General features: G+C 48.0%; 1 protein-coding gene across 2 annotated transcripts in view; it reads right to left on the reverse strand.

The window, feature by feature from the left end:
- Positions 1–17957: 17957 nt before the first annotated feature.
- NCAPD2 (non-SMC condensin I complex subunit D2) overlaps positions 17958–21701 on the reverse strand; it is a 74385-nt gene continuing 70641 nt past the window's right edge. For both annotated transcript variants that reach the window (XM_089663010.1, XM_089663009.1), the window contains exons 30-32: positions 20071–20200; positions 18412–18549; positions 17958–18159 (exon numbers count right to left, since the gene is read on the reverse strand). In XM_089663010.1, coding sequence (XP_089519136.1) covers positions 18074–18159; positions 18412–18549; positions 20071–20200 — 354 coding nt within the window. In that variant the 3' untranslated portion in view covers positions 17958–18073. The remainder of the gene's footprint in view (positions 18160–18411; positions 18550–20070; positions 20201–21701) is intronic.

A 21701-nucleotide genomic window follows, 5' to 3' on the forward strand; every position in this document is an offset into this window, starting at 1 on the left:
AGCTCATGTTCCCCTCATTATGTTTAATCCACCCTGTGCCTGTAAAGGGGTACAGGGTATGAATGTGAATGTCCTAGTATTGTGTATTGGTGTGTTGTCCTTTGCCATGTGCTACATCCCATTGTTCTGTGTCTTGGTTGGATGGGGCGGGCTGATGTGTTTCCTGTAGCCCTTCCCACTGATGGGGCAGGTTGATGCTGTGTTTCCTGTTCCTGGTTGTGTTTCCCCGCCCTGTGTATATAACTTGTGTTTTGTGTAGAAATAAAAGGAGTTGACTTCCTGTCTTAAGAAGAGTCTGATACTATCTTATTTCCTGCATGATCAGCGGGTGTAGTCCGTGGATGGTGTTCGGACAGGGAAGCTGGAGTATAACAGAGATACCCAAGTGGGGTCTGGGTACCGGTTTTGTTACAAAGGAATTAATTTTGGATTTACTAGATTTTATGTTAAATTATAAATTTCCAACTCCTTGGTGCAAATGATCAAAAAACCAGGGCCAGGTCAATGGGGGCTCCATGGGCACCGGCCTATGTGTGTTTGCATCTGGGGGTATGGGAACAAGAAATAAATAGTTTATTGTGTAAGGGGGGATGTGATCTCCGTGTAGAATACGTAAGGGGGGATGTGATCTCCATGTAGAATACGTAAGGGGGGGATGTGATCTCTGTGTAGAATACGTAAGGGGGGGATGTGATCTCCGTGTAGAATACATAAGGGGGGGATGTGATCTCCGTGTAGAATACATAAGGGGGGGATGTGATCTCCGTGTAGAATACATAAGGGGGGGGATGTGATCTCCGTGTAGAATACATAAGGGGGGGATGTGATCTCCGTGTAGAATACATAAGGGGGATATGATCTCCATGTATAATACATAAGGGGGGATATGTCACAGGGAGAAAATGCAAACTCCAGACAGGTGGTGCCAGGGTTGGGATTCGAACCAATGACCTTAGTAGGGCCAGGTGGAAGTGCTAACCATTTAGCCACTGTGCTGCCCCTATACACACACCAAACTACAGTCAGTGGGCCAAGTCCAGCCAGCTGCAGGATTCTGATGTAAGGGAGAGTTTGATGGGGACTCATTAAGTGGATACCCTGATAGAAAGGGGCTCCAAAGGGGACTCTGATGTAAGTGGGGACACGGATATAAGGAGGTTCTAATGGGAACTCTAATGGTGTCAAGTTAATCTGGAATTTTCCTGCTTGGTTTAAGTTTTTTTTTTCTCTGGCTTCAGGAGTAGGGGGCACCATTGGCAAAGCAAAATGTTTGGCTGATATTGCCAGTAGACAACGTCCCATCATTAATGTCGATGGGAGGACGAGGGCCCCCCCCGTCCTCTGGCGGCGATGGGAGGACGAGGGCCCCCCCCGTCCTCTGGCGGCGATGGGAGGACGAGGGCCCCCCCCGTCCTCTGGCGGCGATGGGAGGACGAGGGCCCCCCCCGTCCTCTGGCGGCGATGGGAGGACGAGGGCCCCCCCGTCCTCTGGCGGCGATGGGAGGACGAGGGCCCCAAGAGCCAGATAAAGTCAAGCAAAAGGCCACTTCCAGCCCTGGAGCCTCCATTTGGAGACCCTTGTCCTAAATCAAATTATATTAACCCAAAATAAAACCTTATTTGTGAATTTAAAATTTGATTTGTTCATTTATATAACCGTAAAATAGGGCCTGTGGCCCTCGTAATGAAAGGTTTGTAGAGCCCCACTACATAAAATGTACTCAGGAGGAATGTGGAAGTACAGACGGTGGATAAATCAAATTACAACACCCATCAAAGCAGGATTACATAATGTAGATTAACTTGAATGCTGATCTCGGGGCAAACAGCTCAATACACAAATGAAATGCATACATGGGAGCAGTTTTACCTGCAACACTTGTGTCCTGCGTTCCAGTTCTGAGGTGGACCCAGTCCTTCTAGACTGTAGAGGCGGCCCCTAACCTGACATTTATTATTATTAATTTCATGATTGCGATGAGTTAACACAACACTAGTTATATGATTTCCTATACATTGAATGCGGGATCACACTTGTGCGGTATATCGCATGTAATTCTCACCACCACCACCACTCCTGTACAAATCACATGCGATTTGCATGCGGTGCGATCGGAGTCGTACATTTTGCACCAAAAATGTGCAGGACCCTTTTTTTGGTCAGTACTATAACCAGATCACATGGATATTCACACCTATGTGATCCGACTCTGCACATCGCACCGCGTTTTGCAGACCGCTTTCGGGGTGTTAACACACACCTGCAGCGCTTCGCATGAACTGGATGCGATTGTGATGCGGTGCGGAACTGGCACAGACACCGCTGCAAATCCCGCACCGCATCCGTGTGAACCCGGGCTAAAGTGTTATTGCAGCAGCTCATTTACTTTTTGTGGTAGCGCACATGGTTTTCCTGTATCACAACAAAGCCCAACCCACCGCCCCAAACAATGCGGCTAAGAAAGCATTGGCATTGTGCGCAGGGGCAGACTGACAACTCATGGGGCCCCCAGGCAATAGGGGATCATGGGGCTCCTGTGTCCTTGCCCAAACTCAAAAAAGCCTATGAAAAAGGTACCAGGGGCATCTCATGGGGCCCCCTACTGACCCCGAGCCCTCGGGCAGTGCCAGAGCAGGGGCAGACTGACAACTCATGGGGCCCCTGGGCAATAGGGAAACATGGGGCCCCCGAGTCCTTGCCCAGACTCAAAAAAGCCTATGAAAAAAAAAAAAAGGTACCAGGGGCATCTCATGGGGCCCCCTACTGACCCCGAGCAGTACCTGAGTTTCCAAATGGTCAGTCCGCCCGATTGTGCAAGTTCTGCGCCAGGGGGAGGGGGGGGGGGGGTGTCGAACCATTACCCTCACACTATGGGGGGGGGGGGTTTGATTTACTAAAATCAGTGCAGGTGTACCTAGTAACCAGTTTCTACCTTCCCCCTGGTTCACATCTGTGTGGTTGGTGCCGCTAAGGATCCACACAAAAATCCGTGCACCCACACAGAAGAATGCGGACCAGCGGGTGGGTGCCATTAATTCTAATGGCACGCCACCCGCACCAGAAATCGCAACCATACTGGGAACCAAGATTCCCCTGCGGGCTACGTTTTTCAAAGTGTCCCGGGGCACGGGAATCCATTCAAATGAATGGGCTCTTGTGCCCTGTAAAATGCAGCTCACAGCAACGCAGAAACGTGAAGCTGACCTTCAGCTTGTTCAGTTAAGCTTTGACAATAGTACCTGGAAGCTGCACCAGATTCTGTGGAAGTAATTATGCCCCATTCTTGGTGTCAGTGGAAGAAACTGTGCCCTGTTGGTGTCAATGGAAAAAAAAAAATCTGTGTCCTGTTGGTGTCAATGGCAGGAATTACGCCTCGAGGGCCAGATAAAAGCAAGCAAAGGGCCACATCCAGTCCCAGGCCTGCAGTTTGGAGACCACTGGTCTACACCTTCGTGACCAGTGCACTACTATAAATAGTTGACAGCCACACAACAGCTCATTCTCTGTACATTGCTAGGAACGAAGTGAGTGGGTTTAGTATGCTACCATGGATTGTATCAAATCCCATAAATATTGGAATCCTGATGCCAGTTTTCCATTTTCTGGCACCAACATGGCAGCATAATGTGGTAGACCAATACCTAGGTTCCAGGGTGGAGACCATAAGCTAGGTGTTATGCGAGTAAATAGATACAAAACAAGTCACTTTTAACCATTTGCTGCCCGCCCTATGGCCGAATGGCGGCTGGCAAATGTCATCAGCATTCCGGGTGGACGCTATATGGCATCCTCCCGCACATGCGCAGATTGCGCTTCTGCAGCGCGATCTGTCACCGGCCGTGTACCTCGGACACGGCCGATGACAGATCCGAGTATCGGCCCCCGTTGCCAGTACCATGTGACCAATCACAGCAGGTCACATGACAGTTGTATACAATGGATGGCTTCATTCATGCCATCCATTGTATACTAGTGCCTAGCTGTGAATGGTCACAGCGAGCACATGCACATGTCAAAAAAAAAAAAAAATTATATACTGATCACTTCCCCAAAGTAGTACAATGTTACTATGGTAACATTGTACTACTTTGGTCATAGTGAAATATGAAAAAAAAAATTTAATACAAAATAAAAAAAAAATATTTTTTTTCATACTGTCACCATTGTCTCTGATCACCGCCATGCCAGTTATATGATGACGCTGTACTGCACTGGTGACCGTACGTAAAAAAACAAAAAAACAAAAATAACTTAGTGAAACTAATTTTTTAAATTTTTTCCTTTTCCCAAAAAAAAAAATACAACTTCAAAAAACTCGCCATGCCTTTTATGAAGTACGTCAGACTGTCTACTCTGCAAAAAGGGGTCATTTGGGGGATATCTGTACTATTCTGACATTCTTGGACCTCAAGAAAATAGATTGGCTGTCAGTACTTCAGGATTGATCAATATTCAGATCTATACCATAGTTTGTGAACTCTATAACTTTCCTACAAAATACATCCTAATTTGGGTTATTTTCACCAAAGACATGTAGCAGAATACATCTCGGCCTAAATTTATGAAGAACAATTATTTATTCGCAAACTTTATAACAGAAACAAAGAAAAATGTGTTTTTTTCAAAAGTTTTGGTCTTTTTTGTTAATTTAGCAAAAAATAAAAACCCCAGCGGTGATTAACCTCCTTGGCGGTGTTCCCGAGTGTAGCTCGGGGTAGAATTTCTATACCAAGAACGATAACCCCGAGCTACACTCGGGCTTACCATGCAGCGTTCTCTGGGGGTCCCTGCAGCACTTACCTTGTCCTTTGCTCCCACGATGTTTCCCCTGCAGCGTCCCCGTCCATCTCCTCCGGCGGATGCCGGCATCTGGCTTCCGTGTTCCGGTCCCCGTGACGTCGGAACGTTCGGGCGGCGGAACCGGCGGGAAATTTGAAATTTTTTAAAAATGACATTTTTGCTGTCATTGCTGTTTCACTGCATTTCACATACATTTTGTCCCCACTGCTTTGTCCGGCGCCCTGCCTGCATTTTGACTGTTCTTTCTGCCTGGAAACTTAGAAAAGTCCATGGCGGCCAAAAAGCATCCCTTTACATCAAAAGCGGTTTTAGAACAGCGATAGTAAATCAGAACCACTTGCAGAATTGAGTGATAATGATTTGTGGGGAAATTCGTCATCAGACACTGAAAACGATTTTGCGACTTTGCTCAGCGATGTGCGAATTTGCCTCTGTATTTCAAATTTCAGTGTTTTTGGTTTGATTATATTATTGAATTAAATTTAATATTATAATATTTTTTATGATTATTTATTAAATTATCATTTATGATTTCGTGTTTCAAGTTTTATCATATCCGGAATGTTTAAGAGACTCTTTTTCAGATAGATTTCAGTGAGTTATTCCTAAAAATTACAGCCTACAATTAAAAACTACACATTTCCATGCAAAAAAATGGTACCGCTTTCAGCACAAAATTCCTCACATGATCATACTGCCAGGGAGGTTAAACACCACCAAAAGAAAGCTGTAGTTGTGTGAAGAAAATGATAAAATTTTAGTTTGGGTACAATGTTGTATGACCGCGCAATTGTCATTCAAAGTGTGAGAGCGCTGAAACCTGAAAACTGGCCTGGGCAGGAAGGTGTAAAATTGCCCGGTATTGAATTGGTTAAACTAGTGTACATCCGTGGAACGGCTCAAAACTACAGTACCTAAAAATCTTCATAGGCGGCGCTTTAAGCCCGGGTTCACACTGATGCGGGGTAGAATTGACAGTGTTTTTAGTGCGAATTCCGCACCGCATCAGAATCGCACCCCAATCATGCAAACCGCTGCAGGTGTGTATGTTAACAACACCCCGAAAACGGTCTGCAAAACACGGTGCGATGTGCAGAATTGGATTGCATAGATGTGAACACCTATGCAATCCGATTCTAGTGCGGACCAAAAACAAGGGTCCTGCACATTTTTGGTGCGGTGCGATCTGACCCATACAAAATGTATGGCTGCAGTCGCACTGCACACAATTTGCATGGAATGCCGTGCGGTTCCTGTACGAATCACATGCGATGTACCGCACCGCACATATGTGAACCCAGGATAAACGCCTTTACAGGTTACCACTTCAGTGTTACACAGGGAGGTCTGGTGCTAGAAGTGATGCTCCTGCTATACCGTTCACGATTCCTCACATGTGCGGTGCAAACACCATTCACATATGCATGCGTGACCTACGTATGCGTAAAATAATTCAGCTGCAATCGGAAATTAAAATGTCTCAAAGATTTTTAATTTTTTTTCCCCAAAGAAATAGCCCCTCGTCCAACTCACAAACAAATTAGACAGTTCTACTAGTCTGGCTCTGGGATTTCTGGGGTTATTGATTTAAACTACAGGAGCCCAGGGGTGGGCAACTGTGGCCCTCCAGCTGTTGAACTACAAGTCCCATCATGCCTCTGGGAGTCATGCTTGTAACTGTCAGTTTTGCAATGCGTCATGGGACTTGTAGTTCTACAACAGCTGAAGGGCCGGTTGCCCATTCCTGCAATACACCCATTTTAATGCAAGCGCTCAAATGCCAAAGAGAACCAAAAACCAGACATGGCTGGTGGTTAGAAATGAACACCATCAGCTAATCCAATATAGACGAGACGATCGGTTACAACACTTGGCGGTTTCTCTCAGCTGTTCATTTTAAAAAAAAAAAAAAAAAAAAAAAAAAAAAAAAAAAAAAAAAGGGACCTTTACAGGAGTTATTCTGCTTTTGAAGCCCATCTCCATTCAAACACAGAGGTCCCGGTCACAGGCTTGTGGTAAACGGCTGACATGGATTACACAACACCAACACTGGGGTGACGGCTCAGAACAGCCTGGAGGAACACCTGTTTATAGGAGGAGGAAACTGGTTTCCCAGCTTTCCATTGCTCGTGTAAATGGTGAAAGACAGGCCTGGAGTTTGTAACCTCTGGCCTAACATTTGGGTTGGAAGGGGCCTGGGGGCACATCTTGTAGGTTTAAATTCTCCATATAGATAAGAGGCAACATTTAGCAGTTCTACCGGTTGTAAGGACAAGTCAAACCTTTTCCAGGATTTGCAGAACAGAGCAAACATTCACGTCACAGCACTACCAAGGAGGAGGTGTATATCTACTGACACACCATGTTCACCGTTTAGAGAAAAACAAAAATTAATGTACGTTTTTGAAATTTTATATTACACACAAATAAAAAAATAAACATATACACACACATTTGTTAATATTAAGTATACACACTGATTAAAAAGTGTTCCTTTAAGGGACTCATGCTAGACTCTGCTACTTACCTGACCGGATCAATATCCCAGGAGTTTAACAACCCCCTCTGCTCAAAAAAATTAATCAGTTTCAGCTGCTTTGGTGCTAATGAAATTACCAACAGATGCACTAGATGGGCAACAATGAGACGACCCCCATAACAGGAAATGATTTTACAGGTGGAGGCCACTGACATTTTTTTTCCCTACTCATCTTTTGATTGTTTTTCACTAGTTTTGCATTTGGCTAGGGTCAGTGTCACTACTGGTAGCATGAGGCCATACCTGGACCCTACAGAGGTTGGACAGGCAGTCCAACTCCTCCAGGATGGCACATCAATACCTGCCATTGCCAGAAGGTTTGCTGTGTCTGCCAGCACAGTCTCAAGAGCATGGAGGAGATTCCAGGAGACAGGCAGTTCATCTAGGAGAGCTGGACAGGGCCGTAGAAGGTCCTTAACCCATCAGCAGGACCGGTATCTGCTCCTTTGTGCAAGGAGGAACAGGATGAAATCTGCCAGAGCCCTACAAAATGACCTCCAGCAGGCTACTGGTGGGAATGTCTCTGACCAAACAATCAGAAACAGACTTCATGAGGGTGGCCCAAGGGCCCGACGTCCTCTAGTGGGCCCTGTGCTCACTGCCCGGCACCATAGAGCTGGATTGGCATTTGCCATTGAACACCAGAATTGTCAGGTCCACCACTGGCACCCTGTGCTTTTCACAGATGAGAGCAGGTTCCCCCTGAGCACATGTGACAGATGTGAAAGGGTCTGAAGAAGCCGTGGAGAACGTTCTGCTGCCTGTAACATGGTTCAGCATGACTGTATTGGTGGTGGGTCAGTGACGGTCTGGGGAGGCATATCCATGGAGGAACGCACAGACCTCTACAGGCTAGACAATGGCACCCTAACTGTCATTCGGTATCAGGATGAAATCCTTGGACCCATTGTCAGACCCTACGATGGTGCAGTGGGTCCTGGGTTCCTCCTGGTGCACAATAATGCCCGGCCTCATGTGGGGAGAGTATGCAGGCAGTTCCTGAAGGATGAAGGAATTGATACCATTGAATGGCCCCCACGCTCGCCTGACCTAAATCCAATAGAACCCCTCTGGGATGTCATGTTTCGGTCCATTTGACGCCAGGTTGCACCGCAGACTGTCCAGCTCAGTGATGCCCTGGTCCAGATCTGGGAGGAAATCCCCCAGGACACCATGCGTGGTCTCGTTAGGAGCCTCCCCCGACGTTGTCAGGCATACATACAAGCACGTGGGGGCCATACAAACTACTGAGGACCATTCTGAGTTGCAGCAATGACATTTCAGCAAAATGGACTCACCTGCTGCATCATTTTTTTCATTTTGATGAGAATGATTGACCTACAGCAGGCTGAATTCAAAGACACCCTGAAAATCAAACGATGGGGCATCCTTATGTTCCTAACACATTACCCCATCCATATCAGTATAGAGATCCAGCAGATTTTTTTCCCCCATTGAGATCTGGTTTTCAAAGTCTTCCCTTCATTTTTTTGAGCAGTATGTGCAATACATACACACACATACAGTTGTGTTCAAAATAGTGTGTTGAAAAAAAGTGAATAAAGCTGAAAGTCCTTCTAATCGCTTTTATTTCCATCCACACAAATGCATTGGGAACACAACACATTCTATTCCAAATCACAACATGAAGAAAAATACATCAAATTTGTGTTGTTCCTCTAAAAAAATGGAAGTAAAGTGATTAGACGGTTCAAAAAAAAAAAAAAAAAAAAAAAAAAAAAATCGCAGTGTTTGAGTTTGTAAAGATGAATACAAATATTCACTATATAAACTGAGAAATGTTTGAAGATTTTGCTTTCCTTTGAATGACTTCATGAATATTTGGTTGTAGTCGCACTGTTTCTGAGAACTGCTGTACATCTGTGTTGCATGGAGTCCCCCAACTTCTGGCCCCTGTGATCAGGTATTCCAGTCCAGGATGATTGGACCACATTCCACAGTTCTTCTCTATTTCCTGGTTTTGCCTCAGAAACGGCATTTTTTGTGTCACCCCACAAGTTTTCTATTGGATGAAGATCCGGGGATTGGGCTGGCCACTCCGTAACGTCCATCTTGTTGGTCTGGAACCAAGATGTTGTACGGTTACTGGTGTGTTTGGGGTCGTTGTCTTGTTGGAACCCCCATTTCAAGGGCATTTCCTCTTCAGCATAAGGCAGCATGACCTCTTCAAGTATTCAAACTGATCCATGATCCCTGGTATGCGATAAATAGGCCCAACACCGTAGTATGAGAAACATCCCCATATCATGATGCTTGCACCACCATGCTTCACAGTCTTCACAGTGTACTGTGGCTTGAATTCAGTGTTTGGGGGTCGTCTGACAAACTGTCTCCGCCCACTAGACCCAAAAAGAACAATCTTACTTTCATCAGTCCACAAAATGTTGCGCCATTTCTCTTTAGGCCGGTCAATGTGCTCTTTGGCAGATTGTAACCTCTTCAGCACGTCTTTTTCCCAACAGTGGGACTTTGCGGGGACTTCTTGCAGATAGCTTGGCTTCACATAGGCGTCTTCTAATTGTAACAGTCCTCACAGGGAACGTCACACCTTCTTTCATCTTCCTGGAGCTGATTGTTGGCTGAGTCCGCCCCATTTTGACTATTCTTCTATCCATTCCAATGGTAGTTTTTCAATTTCTTCCACGTCTTTCAGGTTTCGGTTGCCATTTTAAAGCATTTGCGATCATTTTAGCTGAGCAGCCGATCATTTTCTGCACTTCTTTATATGTTTTCCCCTCTCCAATCAACTTTTTAATCAAGGTACGCTGTTCTTCTGAACAATGTCTGGAACGACCCATTTTCCTCAGAATTTCAGAGAGAAATGCACTGTAACCAGCATGTACAACATTTGCTGCCTTCCTTCCTTAAATAAGGGCAATAACTGCCACCGGTTTTTCACAGAATGAATGAACTCACTAATAGAACTCCACACTGCTATTATTTTGAACACGCCCCTTTCAATGAGTGATTCAATGACACAGAATCAGCAGCATGCATGTCATGACTGTTGGGTCTGTTGGATTTCTATTACTCTACTACACCTGCTAGGAAATTATTTGCCATGTAGAAATATCATTTCCACCAAAAACAGTGATTGATCCGGTTAGTGATGTCTGACTGCTATTATTTTGAACACAACTGTATATACACACACGAGCCTGCAAAGCGTTGCACACCTACAATCTCCTCTGTACAGGCTGTCAGAGTCAGGAAGTCACGATGGACTACAAAAGCACCGATTACTGAACTCGCAGCCTATTGAGAACTACAAGTCTGTTTGCCGCAGTGGCAGATGGGACTTGTAGCTTTTTTCATCCGCAGACCCATGAATGCATGATGAGGCTGTGCGGGCCAACTCTAAATGCAACAGCGGTTGGAACCCTTGCACACTGTAATGGAGAATGGCTCAAGGGGGTTACTTAGGAGCAGGTAACACATTAGTCAAGGTGAACTTAGCCAGTAAAGCTATCAGAGGAGGGAACACCTTCAGGGGATAAGTCAACAGGCACGGTTTTCCTGCATTTGAAAAGTCTCAGCCCAACCCCACCCTAACGTGCCTTTGAAAGGAAAATGTAGCCTCTAATTGAGCAATATTCTTTGTAGTTCAAACTTCAAAAACTCAAAGCACTGTAAAATTAAAAGAAAAAAAAAAAAACACTGCTGGAAAGTCTGAGCCTTGGATACTGCACACGCACACCTTGATACATCCAACTTCACATCACAGCCCTACCTTTTGATTCCAGTAGTGGAGCAGAGGATGGGAGTTGGAGGAGGTCTGGAGAAAGCCCTGCATTAGAGTCATGAGCGGCCATGATGCAGGTGAGCCCGCCGCTTTCACCGTACCAGCTAATGACATCATGCTTCCTGGCCCTAGATCAGTGGTTCTCAACCTTCCTAATAGTGCCCCATCGTTGGTGTCAGTGGGAGGAATAGTGCCCCATCGTTGGTATTAGTGACACCAATGATGGGGCACCATTCCTCCCACTGATACCAATGATGGGGCACTATTCCTCCCACTGACACCAATGATGGGGCACTATTCCTCCCACTGACACCAATGATGGGGCACTATTCCTCCCACTGACACCAATGATGGGGCACTATTCCTCCCACTGATACCAATGATGGGGCACTATTCCTCCCACTGACACCAATGATGGGGCACTATTCCTCTCACTGACACCAATGATGGGGCACTATTCCTCCCACTGACACCAATGATGCGGCACTATTCCTCCCACTGACACCAATGATACTTACCTTGCGGACTCCTGCTCCAGCCTGGGCTCACTCCCTCCCTCTCCCCTCTACAGCCAATATACCTGGCTGCAGCAGCACCATCTGCACAGTAGAGACACTTACCGGGTCAGCTGTCTTCCTTCTCCGGCAGCTCCCTCACTATCTTCTTGCTGCCTCTCAGCTCCTCTTCAGGCTCCACCTCCTCGCCGGTGATTGGCCACCTGAGTGCCTCTCCTGAGCTACAGTTGCGCCGGCCAATCACCGTCAAGGAGGCGGAGCTGTTGAGTGATCCCAGGGGTGTGGCCAGATGACAGAGGCAGCATGTCATCCTGCCCACACATGGCAGTCCAGGGAAATGTGGGCGAATCTGCATGTGGGCGGACCCACCTGGAGACTGAGAGGAACGGCGTCTCTGTTCCTATGACCAATCGGAAATATGTGTTTTCCCGATGGTCTTAGGCGATCCCTGTGAAAGGGTCATTCAACCCCCAAAGGGGTCACGATCCACAGGTTGAGAACCGCTGTCCTAGGTGATCGGTTATGGCGTTGGTGGCCAACCAACCTAGGGTTGCCAACTCATCCCTTTAAAACCAAACACAGGATCTGGGGCTTATTTATTGCAGATAAGGCACGGAGTTTAATTACCACCTTAACAGCAACAGAACTTGTGTTGTTCATGTTTTTGGGTTTAAAGGGATGAGGTGGCAACCCTAAACTGACCGACACCATGGTAAACTATGACAATGATCCAGGGCAAACTGGGTCCCACGCTCACAGCACCCCAATTGAGAAACGCTGGTCAAAAAGGACCAAAAATGGTAGCGAGTGATAGCCGATGCACTACAGTGACAGCCATGATCTTCTTGCTGATGTTCTGCGGGAGTGCGCTTTCCCCTTTGCACACTGACCACGGGTAGGGGGTCACTCACTTGGCGTCATTTAAAGAACTTTAATTTTATAATGAATACAAGGTGCTCTCTGATTGGACAAGGTGGACTTCATGATGCCAACACCCGTCCGCTCCACTTTTTTCAGCGATACAATACATTCTATGGACAAAGTACAAGGCATTCTATGAATGGCAGCAGGGTGACCCCCCCTGTGGCGAGTGTGCTGAGAGAAAGCCGATTGCCACAATCTTTGGTTCCTGCTGGTGTTTTGTGCAATCGATGTAGTAGTGCCGACCAATACAGTGAGTCAGCTTCTCTAATGGCCCTTCAGGAATGAGCTCTGTGTAGTTACATTGTGCCAGGCTGGACCAAAGCATGCAAGCCAGATTTTTGGATTTCAGCACTAAAGTCGTTGTGGTCCTCAAATAAAAGATGAGCAAAGCATATCCCGTTACATTGTCCACTTGCCTCAATCCAAAGTACCTAGAAAGATTCCCATCTAGAGTCACTTCTGACGGTCTGTGCTGACACCATAGAATCCTGGGGGATGGCCCTACACCGCCTCCAGCACACAATTGATGGATAGCCTCAGCTGTGCACGTTTCCCTAAAATACAGTAGGGGGGTTGTCTATTCCTGCCGTACAGGTCTCAGATTACACTCAGTGCCTTGTTCTTTGCTGCACAGTGTGCGACATCAGATTCCTCCCTACCTTTGAAGCGGAGATGCTGTTTAAAATACACTTACCGGCCACTTTATTAGGTCCACCTGTTCCATTGCTTGGTAACACAAATTGCTAATCAGCCAGTCACTTGGCAGCAACTCAATGCATTTAGGCATCTAGACATGAAGACGACTTACTGAAGATCAAACAGAGCATCAGAATGGGGGAAAAAAGGGGAATTGACTTTGAATGTGGCATGGTTGTTGGTGCCAGACGGGCTGCTCTGAGCATTTAAAAAAACTGCTGATCTCCTGGGATTTTCACACACAACCATCTCTAGGGTTTACAGAGAATGGTCCGAAAAAGAGGAAATATCCAGTGAGTGGCAGTTGTGTGGGAGGAAAAGGTCTTGTTGATGTCAGAGAATGGGCAGACTGGTTACTGCAACATTCAGATGGTAGAGTCATAATTTGGCGTAAACAACATGAAAGCATGGATCCATCCCGCCTTGTATCAATGCGACCCCCAGGTTGAGAACCGCTGGTGTAGGGGATCCATCTTGCCTTGTATCAATGGTTCAGGCTGGTGGTGGTGGTGTGGTGGATCCATCCTGCCTTGTATCAACAGTTCAGGCTGGTGGTGGTGTCATGGTGTAGGGCAGCGGTTCTCAACCTGGGGGTCGCGACCCCTTTGGGGGTCGAACGACCATTTCCCAGGGGTCGCCTAAGACCATCGGAAAACACATATTTCCGATGGTCTTAGGAACCGAGACACCGCTGCTGTCTCCGGCGATGTGTGGGCGGGATGATATGCTGCCCCTGTCACCGCCTCCTCGCCGCTGATTGGCCACCGGAACTGTAGCTCAGGAGAGGCACACAGGCGGCCAATCACCGGCGAGAAGGTGGAGCTTGGAGAGGAGGAGCCGAGCGGCAGCGCGCGGAGATCGAAGAAGATCGAGGGAGCTGCAGGAACGAGTGAAGAGAGAGGCCAGAGAAGGAAGACAGCTGACAGGTAAGTGCAAATTTTGCTGCTGCAGCCAGGTATGCAGGCTGTAGATGGGAGAGGGAGAGCGAGCCCAGGCTGGAGCAGGAGTCAGCAAGGTAAGTATCATTGGTGTCAGTGGAAGGGATAGTGCCCCATCATTTGTGTCACTAATACCAACGATGGGGCACTATTCCTCCCCCCACCGACGCCAACGATGGGGCGCTACTCCTCCCCCCACCGACGCCAACGATGGGGCGCTACTCCTCCCCCCACCGACGCCAACGATGGGGCGCTACTCCTCCCCCCACCGACGCCAACGATGGGGCGCTATTCCTCCCCCCACCAACGCCAACGATGGGGCGCTATTCCTCCCCCCACCGACGCCAACGATGGGGCGCTATTCCTCCCCCCACCGACGCCAACGAGGGGGCGCTATTCCTCCCCCCACCGACGCCAACGAGGGGGCGCTATTCCTCCCCCCACTGACGCCAACGATGGGGCGCTATTCCTCCCCCTGCAAAATTACAGTTATGAAGTAGCAACGAAAATAATTTTATGGTTGGGGGTCACCACAACATGAGGAACTGTATTAAGGGGTCGCGGCATTAGAAAGGTTGAGAACCACTGGTGTAGGGGATCCATCTTGCCTTGTATCAACGGTTCAGGCTGGTGGTGGTGGTGGTGTCACGGTGTGGGGGATCCATCCTGCCTTGTATCAATGGTTCAGGCTGGTGGTGGTGGTGTCATGGTGTGGTAGATCCATCCTGCCTTGTATCAACGGTTCAGGCTGGTGGTGGTGGTGTCATGGTGTGGTGGATCCATCCTGCCTTGTATCAACAGTTCAGGCTGGTGGTGGTATCATGGTGTGGGGGAGATTTTCTTGGCACACTTTGGGCCCCTTAGTACCAATTGAGTATTGTTTAAATGCCACGGCCTACCTGAGTATTGTTGCTGACCATGTCCATCCCTCTATGACTCCAGTGTCCCCATCTTCTGATGGCTCCTTCCAGCACGATAATGCCCCATGTCACAAAGCTCAAATCATCTCACACTGGTTCTTGGATATAATGAGATGATTGAACTCCAATGGCCTCCAGTCACCAGATCTCCATCCAATAGAGCACCTTTGGGATGTGGTAGAACGGGATGTGGTGCACGTATGTGCAGAAGACAAATCTGCAGCAACCATGTGATGCTATCATGTCAGTATGGACCAAAATCTCTTGAGGAACATTTCCAGCACCTTGTTGAATCTATGCCACGAAGAACGAAGGCAGTTCTGAAGGCAAAGGGGAGGGGGTGCAACCCGGTACTAGCAAGGTGTACCTAATAAAGTGGCCGGTGGGTGTGCTTTAGAGGGATGGATACAGATAAACAGGTACAATTTCTATAGGAGAATTAGTTTCATCTCTTCCCTTCATTAGGTATATATAGGTCAAGTGCATCGCCTTACAAGAAAAGCAGTCAGTATATAGACATAGAAAAAAAAAATTCTTGTGCACAATAGTGAATGTATAAAGTTCCAGATCTTGACACGACTTCTACTTTCAATACTATATCTTCATACGACATCGCAGTGTTCCTCCACCAACACCCAAGTTGTGCTCTTACCTGGAGCTTTTTGACATCACATTATACAATGTTTGTCACACCACGCTTGTGTCCACTAAAAATGGGACAAAAGATACAAGTTCCTCTGTTGGCACTCCTTCCCTCAACGGGCTTTAAATCTTGTCCACCTGCTCCCCAGCGATCTTTAAAATATTTTTTTGTGTGTTTGGTTGCTCTCGGGATCTATCTATATAGGTGGGTTTACAACTACTTCATGAATTTTGCATCCAGTGGTCTCTCTGTAGTTGAACATAACTATTCATTTGCCTTCATTTTAAAAACTAAAGAAAACCCACTGCATTAAAAAAAATACACATTTTAGGTATGCTCACCTTAACTAAAATATAGATGCACAATCTATAAACAGTTGTTTTGCTGATTGGAGTAAACGCAAAGATAATACAGAGAAAAGAAAAAAATTTACTGTATTTTTCACTCCATAAGACACACTTCTCTCCCCCCCAAAGAAAAATGGGGGAAAGGTTTGTGCATCTTATGAAGTGGCTGGCCTGGTATTCCCACCGCCATGTTAGAATACTGGGCCAGTCGCTGTGCTCTACTGTGCAGAAGAACCTTCTCCTCCTTCCTACCTCCATCGCCCGTCTTCTCTCCCCGCCATCTTCAGTGTGGGCACCTGGCTGTGACAGCTTGCAGCTTCACAGCCGAGTGCCCACAGCATATGCGAGTAGCGCTGCCCTTTGTGAATGGCCCCGTAGTCTTGTGGGACCTGTCACGTGTCCCAGAAGACTACAGGGAGGGAGGGAGGACAACTCCACAGAAGTGGGAGCGGGTACCTGTCAAATACAGGTACCCGCCCCCCTCCCCAAAAACGTCCGCAGTCCCTGGTCATCCCCTGCACCAGGTCCGCAGTCCCTGGTCATCCCCTGCACCAGGTCCGCAGTCTCCGGTCATCCCCTGCACCAGGTCCGCAGTCTCCGGTCATCCCCTGCACCAGGTCCGCAGTCTCCGGTCATCCCCTGCACCAGGTCCGCAGTCTCCGGTCATCCCCTGCACCGCCTCCGCAGTCTCCGGTCATCCCCTGCACCGCCTCCGCAGTCTCCGGTCATCCCCTGCACCGCCTCCGCAGTCTCCGGTCATCCCCTGCACCGCCTCCGCAGTCTCCGGTCATCCCCTGCACCGCCTCCGCAGTCTCCGGTCATCCCCTGCACCGCCTCCGCAGTCTCCGGTCATCCCCTGCACCGCCTCCGCAGTCTCCGGTCATCCCCTGCACCGCCTCCGCAGTCTCCGGTCATCCCCTGCACCGCCTCCGCAGTCTCCGGTCATCCCCTGCACCGCCTCCGCAGTCTCCGGTCATCCCCTGCACCGCCTCCGCAGTCTCCGGTCATCCCCTGCACCGCCTCCGCAGTCTCCGGTCATCCCCTGCACCGCCTCCGCAGTCTCCGGTCATCCCCTGCACCGCCTCCGCAGTCTCCGGTCATCCCCTGCACCGCCTCCGCAGTCTCCGGTCATCCCCTGCACCGCCTCCGCAGTCTCCGGTCATCCCCTGCACCGCCTCCGCAGTCTCCGGTCATCCCCTGCACCGCCTCCGCAGTCTCCGGTCATCCCCTGCACCGCCTCCGCAGTCTCCGGTCATCCCCTGCACCGCCTCCGCAGTCTCCGGTCATCCCCTGCACCGCCTCCGCAGTCTCCGGTCATCCCCTGCACCGCCTCCGCAGTCTCCGGTCATCCCCTGCACCGCCTCCGCAGTCTCCGGTCATCCCCTGCACCGCCTCCGCAGTCTCCGGTCATCCCCTGCACCGCCTCCGCAGTCTCCGGTCATCCCCTGCACCGCCTCCGCAGTCTCCGGTCATCCCCTGCACCGCCTCCGCAGTCTCCGGTCATCCCCTGCACCGCCTCCGCAGTCTCCGGTCATCCCCTGCACCGCCTCCGCAGTCTCCGGTCATCCCCTGCACCGCCTCCGCAGTCTCCGGTCATCCCCTGCACCGCCTCCGCAGTCTCCGGTCATCCCCTGCACCGCCTCCGCAGTCTATTGGTTCAGAATGGTTTCTCGTTTTCGTCCTCTAAAATCTAGGTGTCTTAAGAGGCGAAAAATACGGTAAGTTGCGCTACTTGTAAGTGAACCCAGCACCCCAGTGCAGCAAGGTCACAGTGTCATACTGAGGCATCAAGCTGCTCACGTGTAGCACTTTTAGTGATGAGCACAGTTGGGTCCAGCAATATAAACCAGCAATAGGAAAAACAACTCAAATTCGGTATTATGAAGGTTTAATATGAAGATCATACAAATATAAAAAGGAAGACGAGGAAAAGGGAAGCAAGATGATAAAAACAGACATTGGACAGACACCAGAGAGGCGTTTAAGGTCACCGAGCCCGGGAGCGGGTATTTGTGCGCCTGATGGGGGTGGGGTTTTTGGGTGTGTCAGCTTCACTCAGCTCCGCCTCCAGGTCTAATAAATAAAAGGGGTGCAAGGATTGGTAAGGCAGTTTCACTAGAAAATAAAACCACTCAATGTGGGGGATTTACTAAAACCAGAGCACTCAGAATCTGGTCCAGCTGTGCATGGGGGCCAATCAGCTTCTAACTTCAGCTCTTTCAATTACGCTTTGACAATAAAACCTGGAAGCTGATTGGTTTCTATGATTTTGCACGCTCTAGTTTTAGTAAATCTCCCCCAATGTTTCCTTTTAGTGACACTCACCAGATTCCTCATCACTGGAGAAGGTAACTGTCACTTTCCTCTGTGGTCTCCTTGGGGCGCGAGTTTTGGGAGTCTGGAACTCGCTCTCTTCATTTACCTTCTGCGATCTGTTCACAGACCTAAGAGGGCGCCGCTTGGCTGGGGAGAGATACATGCAGTGATGTCAAAGGTCAGTAAGGACCAGGGCAGCTATTTGTGGTAAAAATCTTTCCAATTTGACTTGGTTAAAGCTGAACTCCGCTTTAACAGACATGATTGCTTATCCCGGAGTTCCACTCAACCTATCAAAAATAAAAGTCAGCAGCTGCAAAAACTGTAGCTGCTGACTTTTAAAAAACAGCCACTTACCTGTCCCTGGGTCCAGCGGTGTGTCCCCCACAGCCCGTTTCACCAGCCACCCAGTATTCCAGGAGGCCGGCATCTTCAGTGTGGGCTCCCGACTGACAGCTTGTGGCTTCACAGCCGGGTACCCACTGCACATGTGCAAAAAGCGCTGCACTTCATGAATGGTCCTGTAGTCTTCTGGGAGCTGTCACGTGTCCAAAAAGACTACAGGGAGGGAGGGAGGGAGGACACCTTCCAATCGCCTAGGCCAGGGGTAGGCAACCTGTGGCTCTCTATCTCTTGTGGAAGTACATTTCCCATGAGGCATTGCAAAGATTACAAAACTGACAGTTACAGCTATGACTTGCAGAGACATGATGGAACTTGTAGTCCTGTGGCTCTCAGGTTGCCTACCCCTGGCCTAGGCGATCAGACCGGAAGTGGGAGCCGGTACTTGTCAAATTAGGGTACCCGTGCCCCAAAGGTGCCAATCCTTAATGGGGAGCAGTCCTTAAAGCGGAACTTCCCCTTTTGGGTGGCACGCCGCTTTAATACGGTCCCTACTTAACCTCTTCACGCTGAGCGCACGCAAATGTGCAGCCTATCGGCGCCTGGGCCTTGACACCAAGCGGCCGCACATTTGTGTGCAATTAAAAAAAAAACGTGCCGAGAGCGTGCCCTGCACAAATCCGGTACTCCGGGAAAGATCCTGATCAGAAGAGATCGGGACCTTTCTCTATCATGTGATCGCTGTGCCAGAGAATCACGGCGGTCACATGACCCTAAACCCCACCCTGCCTCCTGGCTTCTGAAACCCTTAAAGGTCCGGGAGGCGCCGGCACCAAGGGGGTTAAAGGCTGAAGCAACAATAATGGATTAGGTACAAAAGCCATGTGTAGGCTGCCCTGAATCTTGCTGTGCTTTGTCCATTTCTTACAGATCTGTGAAGTAATCCAGAGATTCCTGTAAAACTTTAAGACCGCTCACTGCTGATTTTACCTTGTGCAGGGCGACTGGTCTCATCTCTGCCCCCTCCTGTAATTTTCTGCAGGCATGTAGTGGGTGGGCCTACTGGGCCCCTCCCACAGCTTTGCTTAGAATATGTCCAGCACGGTGAAGATGTCACTGTGACTTTTACCAGGTAATTTCCTGGCGCCAACATAGCAGCATACATGTGGTAGTAGGCAGTTACGGATCAGCACCAGGAAAGGAAAATGATGGTATTTTTCCTGGTACCAAGCATACTACCACATGTAAGCTGCCATGGACTGGCATCAGGAAAGGAAAAAAACTACTTTAAGTGCTTGATATCAATTTGCAAATTCCAGGACTTACCTGGAGCATTCTTCTTCACAGCGGAAGGCGGAGGGTTTTCGCCATCTGGGATCGCCTCCTCTGGAACCATGTTCTCCAGACCTTTGTTATGACACACAGTCAGCTTGTTTTCAAACTCATCAATCATAGTCTGCAATGAGAGTTCAATCAAGGTGGTCAACAAATAATTCGTTTTTTTTTTTTGGGGGGGGGGGGGGGGGGGGGGGGAATGAGCGATATGAACATAACAGAATGTCATAGGTGGCAATGGTGTGTGGGCACAGACATGTCTCTGGAATTGCATATGAACAGCTCTCCCGGTTTCAATTATACAGAGATCGGATTTAGATATCTCAGTTAGATTGGTACTAAAAGGCTGAAGGTTATTTACCCTTATAAATAAATAATTTGCGCTAGTAAATGTGTATAAATATATAAATATATATAAAGAAATCATCAAATCATAAGTCCAGAAAAAAAATATATATATGCCAATACCACAAAAAAAATATAAAAAACTTTTTTTGCACAAAAGTTTTTTGCACTTAAAAGTTGTCTAAATATGAAAAATTTCACCAAAAAACCTTGATAATATAATGGCAGATCATCCATAAATATATCTTCAGAAACGGAAACTCTGCAACACACCGATCCTCATCACCCACTGGGCGGAGCTTGATTGATGTGACGTCATTACGTTTTTGGCTGCCAGCTACTGCGCATGTGCTGAGTAGCCAGGCTCGTTTATGTGATTGCTGTTATGCTGTTGATGCTGGTGTCGGCTGGGACACCTCTTGAGTAAGTGCAATGAGTACCTAATAAAGGAATTGGTTTTTATAATATTGCGCCATGAAGTCTTTCTGTTTCTCTCGAGTGCTTGGCATTTCCCCCCATGGATACGTTTGAAGGTGGTCCTTTATCTATTGGAGAAGTGGATTTTCGATTAACTACAAAGTTTTTCATCCTGTTATTTCGATCGATGAGGATCGGTGTGTTGCAGAGTTTCCGTTTCTGAAGATATATTTATGGATGATCTGCCATTATATTATCAAGGTTTTTTGGTGAAATTTTTCATATTTAGACAACTTTTAAGTGCAAAAAACTTTTGTGCAAAAAAAGTTTTTTATATTTTTTTTGTGGTATTGGCATATATATATTTTTTTCTGGACTTATGATTTGAGGATTTCTTTATATATATTTATACACATTTACTAGCGCAAATTATTTATTTATTGGTACACTTTATATATGGTGATTTTTTGCAGCTGGTACACTATTAGTAAGTTATATAATTTTGACCATAGGCGCTATTATTAATTTTTCTTATTTACCCTTATGCATTTCATGCATGAAGGTAAAAATCTGCATTGCTTCATTGTGCAGCTTGCTTCCCCCCCCTCCTTTCCCCCAATATGTACCCGAGCCTGATCTCAACCCAGCAATGTGCAGCTCTATTCCCTCTTCATTGGCTTACACCCCAGTGGCTCTCGCCGATGTCAATCGCAGCCAGTGAGGAGGGAGCGGGGGCAGGGCTGAGCCATGCTCTGTTTTACGGACACAGTGCCAGCTCGGGAGCGAGCATGCACAACTGCCTCCTTAATGAGGAATGGGGGGGGGGGGGGGGGCCATTAACACCGGAGAGAGAACTGAGG

Source organism: Staurois parvus, unplaced genomic scaffold (assembly GCF_062004578.1).
Source record: "Staurois parvus isolate SC_StPar_1 unplaced genomic scaffold, SC_StPar_1.0 ptg001612l, whole genome shotgun sequence".
Taxonomy (NCBI): Eukaryota; Metazoa; Chordata; class Amphibia; order Anura; family Ranidae; genus Staurois; species Staurois parvus.